Here is a 19,022-nt window from a genome sequence, read left to right as displayed (position 1 = left end):
TTTATTTGTTAAATATTATGTCAACACCAATTTCTTCAGTTACAATAATTTATTTTCTAACTTACCACAAAAGCACAATGCATAAGATGAGGATAATGCATATAATTCTAATTGATATATTATTGTTTCTACTTTGACTAGCAATTTCAATTTATATAAGGAACAGTACTAGATACAATATGTGAACGCATTTTGCAATTATAAAAGGATTGGATATAAAGATAAAAGAAAACATTAAGTATGAATTTTATAGGCCGTATATTAAGTGTATTCTCTTGTATTTATCTCTTAAAATTAGCCCAACCGTTATGGTTTCTCTGTTGTGAGGCACTTTTCTTCTCACTCAGGTCTCTCTTGACTTAAAAACACAGCAACAGCAACGAAAAATGTGGTTTTCATTTGCCTCGCTGTTCTCATATTTACAGCCCAGTCCCTCCCTTTTGCACTCTCATATACTAAACTTTGAGCTCTGTTTCCCTTCCATTTCTTGTTCTCGCATTCCCTTCTCCCTCCTCTTTGGCTTCCATACCCTTTTCCCACACTTTCACCTTTCTTAAAGAAAACAGATGCTAGCCTTTTTGCCATCCCTTGTTTTCTTCCTCTGCCCATCTCTCTCCCTCTGGCTATATTTTGGTCCTTATCCCACTTGACTAATCTCAGTCCTTCCACAGTATTGTTAAGTTGCTCCTTTTTCAATCACTCCCGTCACTTCACCTCTGCATTTACCAGATCCTAGTTTTTCCCTACTAGCTCCTCTGGACTTCTTCCTCTTTCTTTCATCTAAATGAATTGTACAGATTTGGAACTCATTCCCAGAATGAGGTGTCATCCATTTTAAAACAGTTATCTATCGTCTCTTCACCAGACGTTCCCTAATTGAGCTCTTGAACTCTGACCTCTCACAGGCTTTCCAGTCTCATATTTCTGTCCTTAGAATGCCTCCACTTTACTTTGCCCCAGATCAGCAAGCCTAAAACCAAATGCTTCATTCTCTCTTCCTGGTCTTGTCGATTTTGTTACCATTTTTTCCAGTTTCTTAGACAAGGACTTAATGAAAACATTAAGTCACTCAGCAGTGCCTGTTAAATACTTGCTTCCTTCAATGAAATTTACTGGGCCTCTGAGGCATAGAAAAATGAAACCCTTCAAAATCTGTATAAATCTCATTGGTTAGTCAGATACAACTAGGTGTAAGACAGAAGAGCTGTGGGAGTATAGTGCAAGAAGTCAGTGATTGTAATTGAGGCCAGGTGGTTGGAATCAAGGAGCACTTCAAAGAGAAAGAAGACACTGGTGAAAACTTGAATGATTCATAGGCTTTTGATAACCAAAGAAATGGTAGAAAAGGCCTCTGGGCTGAGGGATCTCTGCAGCAAAATAAATATTCTTGAAAAAAAGTAGGAAAGTTTAGGTCAGTTTAGCATAGAGATCTTCAGCCATTTTTCTCATGTATCCTCAAAAAGAATCCTGAAAAGCTTTGTACCTATTTATGTGCTTTTAAGTTGGCATTTAGAACCATTTTATCAAAAGTGTAGAGTTTTCAAAGGTATAGGAATGTAGTTTTCTAATGTAGTGGAAATATTTATATTTGAATATAAAAGTGTTAGGTAATTTTTAAATAACTAAATAACTCTTTCAAATAAAACTCCTAGATAACTCTTCTGTCATTAGTATCTAACTATCATAGACATTTGATACCCACAGTGAACCAATTAAAAAATTGTGTGAGTCGTCTCTTCTTTAACAATAGTATATTTTACAGCATTCCTATTTTCCTTGAGCTATATTTCTATTCCACTTTCCCCACAAAGTTGTATCCTAATAAATATGTTTCTCTACAGGGAAGTCTTTTATTGGTTCTCCTTTCATAATTTTTTACAGCAAATATAATTATATAATTTGAATTTCTTGACTATAAGACTTTAAATGTTTAAAAAAATATCCTGGGTTATCATTACAATTATAGGATAATAAAGTAGATAAAGTAACATTTTTATCTAGAAAGATATTCTACAAATCTTGGTAAATACGTGGTGTTGTAAATACTTGGTAAATACTTGTTAGACATAAAAAATAAAATGTTACTAGAAATACATTTTTTAACAAGGCAGATTTTTTTTAATGAATTGGTAAGTGAATATTATTTATTGCTTGAATAAGACAGCGTTCAGCAAAAATATTATTTCTTTTTATTTTTTTTAATATAGGAGCTGAGAAAATTTGTTTACTTAAAAAGCTGTAAGCCTAAAAAAAAAAAAAAAAGAGTGAATTATCTTCAGAAATTCATGGGAATCCTCAATCAATTCACAGCTTCATTAGGGCCCTCCTTTAATTTTGTTGAAAGCAAGGAGAATGGACACTGTGGCAGGAGCACTCATGACAGGCAGTATTCAGAAATCTAGAGAACATGGCATAAGTATTTGTGAGATCAAGGTGGGGAGGCCTCAGTGGTATGGCCCCTGAAGCATACTGGTTAGAAAAGACAGAACCCAGATCCTAAAAGAATTTGAGTCCACGGTTAGAATCAAAGCAGTGTATGCCACAGTCTTTGAAGAGCATAGGTTCTGGAGTTAGCCTGCCTGGATTTAAATCTCAGACTTGTTATGGAAGAGTTATATGAACTTGGACAAGTTACTTAGGCTCTTTGAGCCTCCGTTTTCTCGTTTAAAAAACCTCAGAGATGTTGTGAAAATCAAATGTGATAGTTTTATAAGCTGTTAGTGGTGCCTGACATGTAGTAATGGTTCCATACTTATTAGATAGTATTATTATCACTAGGTTATAAGTCTAACTCCAAGGAACAAGTGTATAAGACCAGATAACTTGATGTTGAGTTCCTTACATCAAGAAACTAGGGAAATATCATTTTTTCATAACAAAGAACACAGTTGACTCAAACTTGTGAAGTAAGTAGCATCTGGGGTCTTAAAAGCTTGCAAGCAGCCTTCTAAGACACAACTACGGGTCTCAAACTCACCAGGAGCAAAACAGTAAGAAGATAACCAAAAGCACAGAGAGGAAACAAGTCTACAAGAGCCACAACTTCATCTACCCTGAGGCAGAAGAACTAGATGGTATTCTGCTACCACCACTGACCATTCTGACTGGGGCCACAATAGTTGGTCCAGGGTAGGATGGAAGAAAAATATGAAGCAGAACTCACATTCTTATTGAAAAAAAAAAGGCAGACAAACTGGAACAGTAGAGAACAGAGGACCCCCTGAGATTATCTCCCTGAGATACTCTTTAAACCTAAAACTGAGCCTATCCTCTAAGATCACCTTTTAGCGAAATAGCAGAGTGACACATAAAATTAAGAATATCACCCATAAGTGCCCTACTTAAAAACCATCAGTATGAGTCCAAAAGGTCAAAAATTTCTCAAAAGCAAAGATGAGAACATAAGGGGGCAGGGACACTAGAGTACTGGAAACACAGAACACAATTAAAGAGAGTGTTGACACATTGTGATAAATGTAACTAATGTCACTGAATAGTTTATGAGGAAATTGTCAAGTAGGAACCTAACCTGCTAAAACCTAAAAAGACAGTATAGGTGTTGTCTTAGTCATCTAGTGCTGCTATAACACAAATACCACACTTAGATGGCTTTAACAAAGAGAAGTTTATCCTCTTGCAGTCTGGCAGTCTAGAAGTCCAAATTCAGGGCACCAGCTCCAGCGAAAGGCTTTCTCTCTCTGTCGGCTCTGGAAGAAGGTCCTTGTTATCAGTCTTCCTGTGGTCTAGGAGCTTCTCTCTGCAGGAACCCCGGATCCAAAGGACACGCTCTGCTCCTGGCATTGCTTTCTTGTTGGTATGAGGTCTCCCATGTCGCTCTGCTCCCTTCTTTCTTCTATATTTCAAAAGAGATTGACTTAAGACACTATCTAATCTTGTAGAGCTCATCAACATAACTGCTGCTAATCCATCTCATTAGCATCATAGTGATAGGATATACAAAACGTAGGAAAATCACATCATATGACAAAATGGTGGACCATCACGCAATACTGGGAATCATGACCTAGCCAAGTTGACAGATATGCTGGGGGGACACAATTCGATCCATGACAACGTCAGCCAAGGCTTTGAAATACTAGCTGGTTTCAGTTCTCAAAGCAGGTGTAAAAGCACAGGTGCCCACTCCCTTCCCCCCTGTTTTGCTCCCCTCTTTGTTCAGGTCCTTCTTCAAGGACTTTCCCCCAAGCTTGTAATTTTTCTTCATGGCTGTTAATCAGATGTCTGTTGATTTCACTATGTACTGCACAGTGTGTGAAGTCAGAGTAAGACTTAATCTTTGCCCTTGAAGTTTAAACTCTAGTTCCAGAGACAAGACATGTATATGAAAAGTTAAGATTTATTAATACAAGAGTATCATAGGGCAGTTAGTTTTCAGATGAGTTAACATTAAAGAGAACCCTTAAGCCTGTGAGATCAGGGAAGGCTTTATCACCTCCCTCAGATGTGGTTGTGTTTTTTTTTAATTTCACATGTGGTAGACTTGGTGCGAACATCTAATTGAACATTTATTAAGTTTTCCTTAAGAAGTTTTCAGTTTTGTTGGGGGGATCCGAAAGACTAAAAGGTAAAATGGGATTCGTATTATAAGGGGTACAGAGTCCATTTCCAGTTGGTAAGAGTTAGGGGAGAGATGGAAAAAAGTCATTCTAATAGGAGATGACACAGTGGTTAAGAGCTATGGCTACTAACCCAAAGGTCAGCAGTTCAAAACTACCAGCTGCTCCCTGGAAACCTTATTGGGCAGTTTGGTTTGGTTTAGTAGGAAGTTACCGATTGAGCCTGATCTTGAGTAAATATGTGTGGGCTGAATGAAAGATGAATAAGAGTTCATCGAAAGAAAGGGTAATATCAGAAGCAAGAACAAACATGGACTATTTAAATTAATGTAAACATTTGATTCTTATGCTGAATTTGCTGTGTTGTTATTTCTGAATTTTTTTTTTTTATTCTGTCTAATCCCAAGCAAATAACATTTGATTGTGGCTTAGAGGTTGTTGTTGTTGTTGTTAGTTGCTATTGAATCAGCTCCAACTCATGGCCACCTTAAAAAAAAAAGGGGGGGGGAGTAGATGGAGAGGGAGGTAATCATGATAGAAAACCAGAGAATAATGTTGCTAAGTGCGGGTGAGAAAATGAAATTTTCTCTAAACTGGTGATTTTATTTTTTAATCACGAAGAAACCGATTCTTTCTCTAGAGAAAAAATATGAAATTTGGGTACTTTCTCTTTTAGTGTGTATTGATGGGTTGGTATATAATTCTGTTGTTTTATCTAATATGTTTATTATATTTTTTCAAGTGTTTCTTTGTGTTTTTCCACTTGAAGAATTTTCATGAAGTGTTGTCATTAGGCAAAACATGTTTTGCAGCTCTAACATAATCTTACTGTTTTCTGCTTAGACTATGTGTATATATGTTTAAAATAAAGAGAAAAAGGAGGGCCTTTTATAAGAAAATGAACTTAGAATATTTTTCCAAATAGATACTGTGTTAGATTAGAAGTTAGTCATGGTAAAAACTTATTGTCAAAAGGCAAAACTCTTCCATTGTTTAATAAATTTCTCTCGACCTCAATTTACTTAATTGTAGATTGGAAATTGTGCAACCTTGGCAGGTTTGCTTCACAGAAATGGGGTGCTAAATTAAATGAAGTATAAAATCAATGTCTCCCACCATATTAACAGAAGAACACTAGTCTTTGGAGTTCCTTCATGGAACAGGAAAAAACAAAGGTTCCCTCATTAAGGCAGTTTGGGAGATGTTGTAGACTATATCCAGGCCATCCATGTCTTGGAGTGAACATAGCCTTTCACTTACTAAAGAGTCTAAGAAGTTCCATAATTCAGAATCTGTTTAATTTTGAGAATATACCAGTTAAACACATTTGACCACAGAGCTCATATACAATTGTAAGATACTACCATCTGACCTTTTTGCTCATGATGTTCTGTTTTCTGACCTTGTCCAGTAGACAAGGGCCTACTCACTCCAGTTTCCATTATCTGGTATACGATGCATGAGAAGGATTGTGTCTACACAGATAATTTACCATTTTATAATAGAATGTTATGCTTTCTGGAGTTCTGAGAGCTAAATATAGAAGTTGGGCTACATTAATAAGATTTGCTACAAATGACACTTTTTAAGTCTAAGGCCAAGATTAGATTGAATTTATGTGCCATGTTTCCAACCAGGTAGATTAACAGGAAATAAAAGTGTTTTCCAGATGTGTCTTCATGTCTCTTCATTTGATGTAATATAGGGGAAAAAATCCTTTATTCAACTTTTATTGTGCATTAAACACAGCTTGATCTACAAATTCCAGTTTCTTTAATTGTTCAAGCCATACTTTTTATGTTACCTCTTCTCAAAACACAAATCCAGCAATAGTGCGGGGGGGATGGAGATCATATTTTATGAGTGGAACATTTGTTGTTGTTGTTGTGTGCCACTGAATCAATTCCAACTCATAGGGACCCATAGGAGAAAGTGGAACTGCCCTGCAGGATTTCTTAGACTGTAATATTTATAGGAGCAGATTGCCACGTCTTTTTTTCCTACAGAATGCTGATGGGTTTGAACTTCTGACCTTTCAGTTAGCAGCCAAGTGCTTAACCATTGCACATATTGGCCAGTCATTAATTTTGTCTTTGCAGCCTTTGCTGCAGGTTCTCAAATATTACATCCTTTTGTTTAAATTCAACTTGAAATCGTAGTCTCGGTTGTGTGATGGGGATGGGTACTGGGATACATTCAGGATCTTTACTGCATGAATTCTCTTGATAGAAATAACCTCTCCCCGCCCCTCCCATTATAGTATCAAATTTAGCCATGTACAAACATTGATGCCAGTGAAACCTCAGAGTATGAAACTCAGACAGTGAGCTTAGAATTTATAGATTTTGTCTTTAAAATTTTCCACTCACACCTCTAAGCTGAACAGGAATTCCTGGTGATGGGTAGAAGATATGACATATCTTTATACTGTTTCTACCTGGTGTGAAAAGTCCAGACAGGCTGGAAGCAGCATGAGAGATAATGTTTTCTGCATATTCCTCTCCCCTTCTGCATTTAGCTACTTCTTTTATAGAGAAAGGAAGGGGCTGATCATGTTTTTCATGTGTCTGCAACAGCCCTGGAATCTAAAGCTAGATTGAAACATTCCCAGAATCGATGAAGTGAAGAGTGATTGAGAAGTGTGATGGATATGGACACAGAAGCTATATGTCAGGCCTCAAGTGACTTCTTGTCATAAAAAATTGTCATAGCAGATATTAAATTGATCCTTCTTTTTTTTCTTTCTTGGAGCAGTTTTACTTAAGATGTAGAGGAAAAGACTATGCATGGACTCAGTTAATTTAAAAGTAAAAAAAATGCAGTGGTGTGTTGTGCTTTATTAGCTAGTAGTTAAAAGTTGACCCCTTTAATACTGTCAGAGCAGAATGTATGTATTGTAATGAACAGTTAATAGAGATACTTCAACATAATCTTTCTCCCTCAAAATTTAGAACTACGGTAAGCCAGGGCCACTTTGTAATATTTAGCACAACAAAGGATAATTACACTGCAGTTCTGGTGATTGGTATGAGCAAACAGCTCTTGTCAGGAATAATCTGAACATTTCTGAGTTCCCCAGAATCTGCTGAGTTAAATTTGCTCATGGACTCATTGATCTGAATGTCCGTGATGACCATCCCCAGGAGGACGACCGTGATAACTGCTCTGGCTATTGAAGTCATGTGTGCATTTATTCTTCTCTCAATGTATGTTAGCCTTATTTTGTTCTAGGTGAACATCAATATGCATTTCTAAGATTTTATAGATGAAATTTCCCACAACATGCACCCTATTAAAAAAAAAAAGAGACACTAAAATATGAGCCTATTGAAATTGTAGACTTTATGCCAACTGAACAAGAAATGGGAACTCGTTCACAGGCAACATCTGAATGATCTTTATTCTCACTTTAGGCCAAAAGGGCTTTGATGTGGTGCAACATGTTACCCTGGCCTGGTGGAATGCTTCTGTCACCACCGAGGTCTAAAACCACAACAAGGGAATGATAAACTCGAAAGCGCAAGTTTCTGACAGTTCGTTCTTCACCTGATGTAGCTCCTGTTAGGCAAAAGGCATAAGGAAATTTTATTTTCTGCTGCTACCACTGTAAATTTTAAATTATCAAGCTAAAGAAGGAAATTTGGCACAGATTTTTTTTTAAATGGCAGAAAATCTGTTCAATAACAATAATAACTAACTATGTTCTGGGCACTATTTCAAGTATTTTATATACTTCATATAATTAAGTCCTAGTTACATTATGAGATAGATACATTATTATCATCCCGGTTTATATATGAAGAAACTGAAGCACCTCAGAGAATTTAAATAACTCATCTGAAGTCAGGAGCTGGGAAGAGGCAGAGTTGGAATACAAACTCAGGCAGTCTCCAGAGTCTGAGTTCCTGATACTATGATCCAGGTCTTGAGGCTTTCTTTGTTGACATACTTGTTCTTGGTTCAGATCTGAAAATGAGAAAGGGAAGGGAGTTGAAAGACTTTCACTACAATTGAGAAAATATAGGCCTTGCCCTTAAGGGACTTGTAGCCTTGTAGGCAAGACAACAGTTTCTCTAATAAGTAAATAAAATATGATGAGTGTCATGAAAGAGGATTGCACCAAAGACTCTGAGAATACAGAGGCATCCATGTAGAGGCTGAGAGAATTAATGAAAGCTGTCTGAAAACTAAATATTCACACCAAGAAAAATCATCTGGCTCAGGCTGAGGGAATAGTATGTATGAAAGCATGGAAAGGAGAGAAAGAATAAGGAAATATAGTTGACCTGAGGCAGACAGACAAAGACAGACACACACACATACACACACTGATGCATACAACACAGCCACAGAACCAGCTGAACCAACATCTCAGTAAAAGAGAGAAAACCATACCCTCAGGAGCCATCTGGTTGACCTATGTCCTTAGAAACAGACTAAGACCAGTTCTACCACCCCACCTGGATACTGTACTGGTCAAAATGGATTCCCTAGCTGGGGCTGGGAGATCTGAAGCCAGCAGGATATGTGGGCCCTTTTGGGTGACTTCTTCTAAAAATGGTTTAGTATAGCTATGGAGAAGAGTATATATGTGAAAGTGGAAGAAAAGAAGGTGGAGAATGTAGGGGTCGGGGAGGAGGAAAAGGAGCTGATTGTGAAGGGTCCCATATGCCCTACCAAGGGGATGCACCTTATTTTGAAGCTCGTAGTAATACACTGATGGACTTGAAGTAGGGTGATACGATCAGAATCACCTTTTGGGAAGATCACAGTGGCAGCCCTTTGGAAAAAAACTGATTGGAGGAGAACAAGACCTAAGGCAAGAAAGTCAGTTGGTAGGCTGTGCAAATCCCTAGGAAAGAGGTGATAAGGGTTCAAACCAAGGCAGTTACGGTGAAGATGAAGGTGAGGGATCAGTGTGAGAGGGATTAAGAAGGTGGACTCCATTAGATTTTGAGATCAATTGGTTGTTGAAAATGATGGAGAAATACGTTTAGAAAGATTTCCAGGTTTCTTGGTTATTCACCAAGAGAAGAAACACTAGAAGAATAGGTTTGGATGGAAAGACAGTGATTTCATTTTTTGGACATAATTCATATAAACAAACATACCTAGAAGACAAATTGGATATAAGATTTTAGAATTCAGGAAAAACAGCTGAGCTCACCATATCAACTAGAGTATTATTTTTTTTACCAAATTTTTTAATCATTTGCCATCTAAAAGATGCTTTTTTAGCGTCTGTCAGAGAATTACACACTATTTTTACTTTATAAGGCATTTTGGAGCCTTGGTGGCACAGGGGGTTAAGAGTTTAGCTGCTGACCCAAGGGTCAGCAATTCAAACCCACCAGCCGCTCCTTAGAAACCCTATGGGGCAGTTCTACTCTGTCCAATAGGGTCACTGTGAGTTGAAATCAACTCGATGGCAATGGATTTGGTTTTGGATAAGGCCTTATTATGATTTCTAGGCCCATCAAATGACATGTAAATTGTGAGAGACTATGATTAGAAATGTGTGGAATAGTATGCTTTTCTTTCAATGCTAAAAAACTGGCAGGAATGAGAAGAAAGCCACTGCCACAGTGCCGCACCTCCAAGAAACGCACCTCAAGCACCCTGCCCACGCTGCTGTGCAATGGAACATTCTTCCTTCTGCCCCTCATGCCATTTAGATTTGGAACCTGGGCTCATCATTTTAAGTTTATTTTTTTCTGTGTTGATATGAGTTAAAGCACTTAGCCATTTTATAGAAGAGTTGTCACAAGTACCCACATTAAAGCTGTACTGCTGCTAATAACCAGGTAAAAAGATACGTTGACCTTAATTCTTCTCTTTCCCACCTCACATTATGTTTGGGTATAATTGATCCTAAAGGTAGAAGAAAAAAGGGAAAACTATGACAACTTTAACTTTCCACAGCTAAATATATGGAATAAGTTCTCAACTCCAGATTTCTACAAAGCAATACTATTAGAATTAAAGAATGTAAGTACAAACAAAATATTGATTAATTTGAATAAAAACATACACATAAAGTAGAATATGCACAAACCAAAAATTAAAGTCACCATATTTTTACGAAAATAACACACACCCCCTAAGTTTGTTTGCCAGCCGTGCACTCCCCACTGTGAGGTATTTTCATAAAGGTGTGCGTTATTTGTTAAATCTTTATTATTTCTTCATAATAAAGATCCTGTTGTTTTTAGTGACTATTTTCCATTGATTACATAAGAATTCTCTAGGCAGCTTGGGTCAGGAAAATTTTAGTCTCAATCTTCAATTGAGATTTCCTTCTAGACTTCAAAACAAACAACTTATATTCACCCCATGCATGTCTTCAATCTGTTATGTGTGAATGGACACTATTCTTTCCTGTGCTTGAGCAAATGTTTCATTTCCTGAAAATTAAATTATTTAAATGCAACAAGCAGATGGCCAGAGTCCTGTGCACTGATATAGCTTGCTCTGCCATGAAATTTATTATTCAAATTCCTAAGCGAGGCCTGAGAAGTTACCAGAAATTCTTTGTACACATTACTGTGCTATAGTTGATCTTGCAGTTTTTATGCTATTTTTAAATTAATTCAGTTACTTGGGACATTAGGAGGTAAAGGTTAGAAAGCTATTTCGTATTTTATGTAGAAAACTAAAACTGAAGAAATCTTATAGACCAGTTTGGTTGAAGTTTATATTAGACTGGTCTTAAGATACTAAAAATGATAACACAAAACAACACACCCAGTGCCGTCGAGTCGATTCCGACTCATAGCGACCCTATGGGACAGAGTAGAACTGCCCCATAGAGTTTCCAAGGAGCGCCTGGCGGATTTGAACTGCCGACCCTTTGGTTGGCAGCCGTAGCACTTAACAACTACGCCACCAGGGTTTCCAAAAATGATAATATGGATGATAAATGATAATAGAAAAATACTCGCTTGACAGTATTACAATCTCTAGGCCAAAGAAACACTTCTTAGTGGCATAGTGTAAAGAGTTTGGATAAATGAGGCATGGTTCTTTATATTCTGTTTTATTTTCTTTTGTCACTGTCACATTTAAAAACAAGTTAGGTCATTGATGCAGTGCAAAAAATACAGCCCTTGAGTAAGCATCTATGATGGCCTTGTCTCTACCATACATAATAATCTTTTAAAAAATCAACCTATTATATATCAACTATTCAGAACATTCTTTTGCTGTTGGAAAGATTTTTCAAGTGCCATTTGGTGTATCCTTTAGCCAGCCTATGAGGCATAAAGATATTTATAAAACAGCAAGGACCAAGTGCAATAGACATATGAGTTTAAACTTTTTGAAAAAATTTTGCTTTATTACTAGTTGTATATACATGGCCTTAGTCTGATGTCTTCATTGAATATGTTTTAAAAATTTTTTATATATCTAACTATATTCAAAGTCCTTTATTAAAAAAAGCAAAATTTTCCCTTCTCCTTATCATACAGATGTCATTGGAGGACGTTTATTGTGTCCTTCAAAGCTTACCCTGTACATAGCACAAAATATTTGACGGTAAGCACTCTCATTAATCCCTTACTTTTGGCCTAGAACATTCTAGGAGTGCACCGCTTCAATGAACATATATCAAAGTCCTATACTCTGTAGGGGGGCTCCACCTGTCATGTTATAGAGTGGGTGAAAGGAAAGAGGGATATATTGAGTGAAGGACTTTATACCTGTAAGAACTCAGGTACTTAGTGGAATTCAGGTAGAGGCACACGAGAGTTGACCATATATATGTGGGATGATTTAGGTAGGAGAACTTCTTAGTCATCATGTTTCAAAGCAGATTTCGTTAATAACCAGAAGTCTACTGACTCAAACCTCCCTCCCCCCACACCCTTCACAAACCCCCGAACCTAAGATAAGGTTAGTAGAGGCAGGAGGCTGAGCAGCTGGAGCACCATTCTTGTCCTCCTGCCCTGAAGGTCATTCTCTTGTAGCCCTTCTCTCTTTCTTTGCCCCCTAGTTTATCCTGTACCCAAGCGCAGGAAACCCCCTTGCCTGGATCCTTCCGTCTATTGATATTCTCCTTTCCTGTTCATTGTTCCTGCTGCCCACCCAGAAACAAAGCCTTGGCCATTTAAGGAAGCCAAACCCCCCAGAACATAGCTTGAGTGCTTAAAGTTAGATTAAATAGATGATAGAAAATAGATAGATTAGATAGATGATAGAATGATTGATTGATAGATGATAGATAGATAGATTGATTAGATAGGTAATCGTAACTCAGCAGGATCCTCTAACATCATCCTTAAAGCTTCTGCCGTGATCATTGATTTAAAAAAGGAGAGCTGCAACCCCTGGACACCGAGAGCTGGTGGTCTTTCTAATCAGTGTGGCTATTCTATCAGGGAAGAGGCTTTGAGAAAATGAAACAGCCTGGGGCACAGGTTCAGGTAGCAGGAGATACGTTCTCACACTCTGTTGTTTGAACAATGCAATTACTGATGTTCCGTAGTGCATTTCCGACAGATATGTGCAGTCGTATCAGACTCTCCTGCCTAAGGATGTGGTGCTCCCATAGCAGTCAAAACCAGCTGGCTACCTGGTCTTCTTTATAGGCAATAAGGACATATACAGTAAGAGTGGTGATAGTGTGAACTTGGTTGGCGCCACCCTCTTTCCATGTGCCTCAGCCGTGACCAGAAGAGATTAACTGTGGAGGCCTAGTCCCTCTGAAGTAGCCAATTTGACTGGTTAACAGTGTAACAGTTTCATGACCATTGATTCCAGCCCTCCCAAGGTAGAGGGCTGTGAGGAAATGAGTGACCATCTGGGCAGATCATGTTCATAAACTTGCCATTCCATGACCACGTTACACTGCATGGTCCAGCACCAAGGCATCGAAATCACTAAGACCCATAAGATGTCAGAGGTACAGATCAAAATTGCCAACGTAGTGCACGGACACCCCCAGAGGCAGGCTATTGTCATAGGAGCTCCTGCCAGCCAAGCCTGACTCGGTAGTGAGTCAATGCCAAGCTTTCGCTGGAAATTGGTGGCACAGAGAACAACAGCAACAATGTGGATTCACCCACTACCCCCTCCACTGCTCACCAGCCAGCATCCATCTGTGAGATTCCTGAATAGCGAGCAGTTTCAGGTTTTAAGTCATTTGCGAAAAATTTATGTGCAATTTTGTTACTCGCTGAGAATTTTTTTCTAAATTAAAGCATTTTAATTTTTTCTACGTTCAGCTGTTAGAACATTTAAGATAGTCTCTGTTTTTGTTTCTTTGTTTCAATAGTTTTTGTAGGGATTCCTTTTATCATTGAAATATAAATAGAATATAAAATCATTTCTGTAATTTTAGAAAATTTTTTGTGTACACACACACAGAAAGAAAAAGATCAAATGATCAAAGGCTTTTCTTGATGCCACAGAACAACACTTAAATATTATTCCAAGGCTATATCTAATGCTAACAGTAATTTTATTTGACCTGTGACAAGTAATATATCAAGCAAAATGCAGCCTGCCAGTCACTAGCCATCAGTTTATTACAGAAGTATTTAGGGAGTACTTGACAACCATGCAGGTGTCCCACCTACTGTGGTGTCCTGGACAAAGCTGATCCTTAATAATTATTTTTTTATTGTGTATATGGAGCCTTGGTGGCACAGTGGTTAATAGCTTGGCTGCTAAGCAAAAGGTCAGCAGTTGAGCCCACCAGCCACTGCTTGGAAATCCTGTGGGGCAGCTCTACTCTGTCTTATAGGGTCGCTATGAGTTGGAATCAACTCGACAGCAATGGATTTGGTTTTTGGTATTGTATTTATAGTGATCTTCCCTCGGAATAAGAGCTTCAGTGAGAAAACCCGTCAGCCTCCAATAGCAGAGCTTTTCCAGGCAAAGGTTTTGACTAAGACATTTTATCAGTACAGTCACATGCCCTGTGTGTAGGAATTTTCTGTTTTCTACATTAGATTTTTACCAGTTGTGTAGATACGGCCTAGTATGCTTATTTGAGACAGTATGCTTAAATATTGGAGAAGATCCTAAGAAATTACAGAGTTCTCAATATGGAATTCTAATTAAAACCTACTTACCAGTTCGCTGTGCTGGAGCATGGGTTTTTAGCATGGAGAAAATAATTTCACTATGCAGAGAAAGTAAAGATTATTTTTTGGAGACATAGAATTTCAAAAATATAAGACAGAAAGCACATGTGGAATTTAGAGGTGTTAAGAATCTTTAAGTGTGGGTTTATCCATCGCTTTAAGCTTAAACAGTTTCGTATAATCAGTAAGCTTGCCAAACAGTCTCAGAAAAACTCATTTTCTTCAAGTGCTTTATTTCTCTTCAATAGAACCTTCATCACCCCGGTGTTGTAAATTTGGAGTGTATGTTTGAAACGCCTGAAAGAGTGTTTGTTGTTATGGAAAAACTCCATGGAGACATGCTGGAGATGATCTTGTCAAGTGAAAAGGGCAGGTTGCCAGAGCACATAACCAAGTTTTTAATTACTCAGGTAAGAAATCAATTAGAGGAAGAAAAAAGGCAATATTTAATATCAAATGTTATCCCTGTACAACTACAATTTTCTAGTCCCTACTTCCAAAGTCTAAACTACTCTATAAAAGGTTGCAGTGGCTCATTGTATTATCTGATTTTTATCTATGTCACCCAGAGTCAATACAACAAATTTAGTAACATGTCTGTTGGCACATGTATTAAAGCTATTCATGAAATTCTAACATGTATGGGGGTAAAGTCCTGATTCTTTGAAAATATTCAAGAATGAGTATGCTGTGAGCTCTTACGGAATTCCTTCAGCTACACCTGTCTTGAATGCTGTATGAATACCATAATATGCTTCTTTTTCTGTTGAATTTACCTTAGAAACTCACTGTGTTAATCTAGCTCAGTTCAGCATTTTGAGCATAAAGAAGGTTGGCTATTCATTGATGGTTTTCTCTTGATCGTTTGTGTTTATGTCCTGGTAGAAAACATGTTAAAATAAACTACTAGACTGAAATAAAATTATTCTGGTGATTTTCTTCTTTGTAGATACTTGTGGCTTTGAGGCATCTCCACTTCAAAAACATTGTTCACTGTGACCTCAAACCAGAAAATGTGTTGCTAGCATCAGCCGACCCTTTCCCTCAGGCGAGTACAAAACCTCTCTGAGCACAGGTCCAGGGGACAGCACCACCAGCTCCCATGGAGCATTCTGCCTGGTCTCTTATTTCTCCAGAACTTTGTTTCAAGTTTCACCAGTTTGTTTTCATTCACTCATTTGCTTGTTACATTTTTGTGACTGCTGTTTTGTCATTCTAGCTTCTCAGGTCAGCCTGCCTTAACAACACACAATACCTTCTCATCCTACTTTTCGGCTTCTGTTTTGCACAGGTCCTAGAGAACTGGCAGGCTTAGGCCAATGTTTAAAGCACTGGCTTGAGAGTGAGAAGACTTAGGAGGCTCAGATCTACTGCCAGCTCTCTAACGTGGACAAGATATTAAACTTCAGTTTTGCTCTCAGGGACCTGGGCAAAATCTTCTTACTTTACTCAGCTTGGAGGGTGGAAAACAGCAGGATCTCTCCCCAGGGGATCATATATTCTGAAATGACCTAAGGTGGCTGTCTTCCCTTGTCTCCCTAACTGATTCGATTCCTGCTTAGGGGCCTACACAGGGCTAATGCTGAGGATGTTGTGCGTGGCATGACGTGCCCCCACGCTTACCCTTCAGCCTGTACTTATCACCCTTTCACTTATGTCCATCACTTCACTGATGGGCATAATGTTTTCCTGCTTTGTAAAGCAGTATCACGTATCCCTCTGTACATTTATTTTGATGTTAAAATATCTCTTGCTTTTGGGGGGAAAGAAGGAAGAATGTTCAGGTGATCTTTTCATGAGTGAAAGCGTATTCTTTGTGTTAGTACATAAACTACTGTCTCATGCAGATAAAATGGAAAATGGTTCTTAATTCTACCATGAGAAATCCATATGATTTTAGGTAAAGTATTACAGTTGTCGATGGCAGAGCTGGGCTAAAGCACACCCAGGCACACAATTTGTAAACTTATGGTTTCTGCAAACCGTTATATTGTTACAGGTGAAACTTTGTGATTTTGGTTTTGCCCGCATCATTGGAGAGAAGTCTTTCCGGAGGTCAGTGGTAGGCACCCCAGCTTACCTGGCTCCTGAGGTCCTAAGGAACAAGGGCTATAATCGCTCTCTAGACATGTGGTCTGTTGGTGTCATCATCTACGTAAGCCTGAGCGGCACATTCCCCTTTAACGAAGATGAAGACATACATGACCAGATCCAGAACGCAGCTTTCATGTACCCACCGAATCCCTGGAAGGAAATCTCTCATGAAGGTAACATTGTTCGTTCCAAAATGATAATGGTGTAATCCTTAAGTATTATTATTTTAATTGCAAACTATTAAATTAATACATGCTCGTTGTAAAGTGCTCCATAGACCAGGGGCACAGCTTGACTGATATGGGTTGAGAAGTTGATTAAATGGAGACCAGAAAATGCTTTTTGATGAAACGTATGTGTATTATAGAGAAATTGGGAAATGTATTAAGAGGTAAATGAAACAACCAGAGAGAAACTATTAATACTTTGTTACATTTTCTTAAACTTTGCATATTTATACTGTGGCATAATGATAATTGGAGCCCAGGTGAAGCAGTGGTTAAGAGCTTGGCTGCTAAACAAAAAGTCGGCAGTTTGAATCCACCAGCTGCTTCTTGGAAACCCTGTGGAGCAGTTGTACTCATAGGGTCACTGTGAGTTGGAATTGATTTGACAGCAGTGGGTTTGGTTTGCTTTTTAATCGTTACTAAAGGCTTACTTACCATGTGCCTGGTGCTATGTTAAACATGTAATCATTATCAACACAAGAACCCTATGGCCTGGATCTTTTAATTATTGTGTGTGTGTGTGTGTGTGTGTGTGTGTATTAGTCTTATACTAAGTTGTGCATTGGTTTCCTCTGTGTAACATTAAAGCATGCATAATGTTTTATTTAGCCATTTTCCTAGATTTCCTAGATGCCATAGATTTAGGTTGTTTCTATTTGTTCAGTATGAGAATTTTCTTATGTATAATTTCTGCATGTATTTCTGAGGATTTCTTTAAGATAGATGACTACGATAGTGTTGCGTTATTTATATTCTTCTCAGTAAATGTTCTAGGTCCTAAAAGAAAAAGAGATAGTTAAAACGAAAATGGGAGGGAGAGGTAAGGCAGAGAAAATGGCCCACTTGGTGCTTCGGCAAGGAGTTCCTCAGTGAGCATGCTTGGGAGCGTATTTAATTCTCACAGAAGCACCTTGAGATAGGTTTTACGATTAGACTTACTTCAATGAGAAAACTGAGGCTAAAGAAGTGACGCCACCAGCCAAAAGCACAAAGATAGCAAGTGGCAGAGCCAGAGTTTATAGCCAGACAGTCTGAGCTGACATTCTTCAACCACTGCTCTGCCCTGCTTGTCTTCTGGTTTATAGGCAACATCTAGTTCAAAGTTTGTTCTAGCCACATTTGTTCAGCTCTTTGCCATGTAAAAGGACTCATTCATAGATGAACATCTCTCATTTGATACCTGTACTGCACGTGGTGGCGTTGAAGTGAGAAAAGAGCGTGTGTAAACTGTCTAAGGCACATTAAGTTCTTAGACTACTCTTGTTATTAAATGGTAAGAGCTATCCATTATCAAGGCTTTGAGTTACCGTTAGCAACAACCTTCAGCATCCTCTAATTAGTTGTAAATCATAGCGAGATGGATATACCTTAAAGGAATCTAGGACCTACAAAAAAACTATCATGTATATCAAAGGAATAATCAAATATTTAGGATAATTCAACAAAAGCAAAAAGTGACAAGTAAATCTTTTTTTCCTTTCCCAGGAAACAGGAAAGAGGAAATTATAGTATCAAATAACCTGTGGCCAACACTCTTGTTAGGAAGCATTACCTCTAAATATAGCTAGCCATTATGCATTATACCTCTAATAACAGAAAACCAGTAAAATAACTTGATGTTCTTACTAGAATGTAATTCTGGAATATTGCTAAAGCCAGTCAGACTAGGATATAGGGAAAATAACCTATATTTTTAACGTATTGTTCTTAGAGTAGAGGGGTAAATGATGCCTACTTTCTGGCATTGTGGAAATTTTCCAGATTTGCTATGTGGATATAACCTATTTAGCCCAGAAATAAATAACTATGGACTGCAAACATTAGTTATCACTGTTAATATAGACACCAGAAATGAGGAACTATGGACTGTAGATGTTATCACTGTTAATAGACACAAGAGACATAGAAAGCAATGAATCAAGAAGCACTCGTTGAGCACAATATATACACACCAGAGCTGATATAGGATCCCCGGTTGGTGCAGTAGTTAAAACGCTTGGCTGCTAACCAAAAGGTCAGTGGTTTGAACCCACCAG

General features: G+C 38.0%; 1 protein-coding gene across 1 annotated transcript in view; it reads left to right on the top strand.

Annotated features, from left to right (window-relative positions):
• Positions 1 to 19,022, top strand: part of PRKD1 (protein kinase D1) — a 399,928-nt gene that overhangs the window by 358,017 nt on the left and 22,889 nt on the right. The window contains exons 14-16 of the mRNA XM_003408596.4: positions 14,914 to 15,075; positions 15,615 to 15,713; positions 16,665 to 16,932. Coding sequence (XP_003408644.1) covers positions 14,914 to 15,075; positions 15,615 to 15,713; positions 16,665 to 16,932 — 529 coding nt within the window. The remainder of the gene's footprint in view (positions 1 to 14,913; positions 15,076 to 15,614; positions 15,714 to 16,664; positions 16,933 to 19,022) is intronic.

This window comes from Loxodonta africana, chromosome 10 (genome assembly GCF_030014295.1).
Source record: "Loxodonta africana isolate mLoxAfr1 chromosome 10, mLoxAfr1.hap2, whole genome shotgun sequence".
Classification (NCBI taxonomy): Eukaryota; Metazoa; Chordata; class Mammalia; order Proboscidea; family Elephantidae; genus Loxodonta; species Loxodonta africana.
Note: the sequence above shows the minus strand (reverse complement) of the source record. Positions and strands in the feature narration are given on the sequence as shown.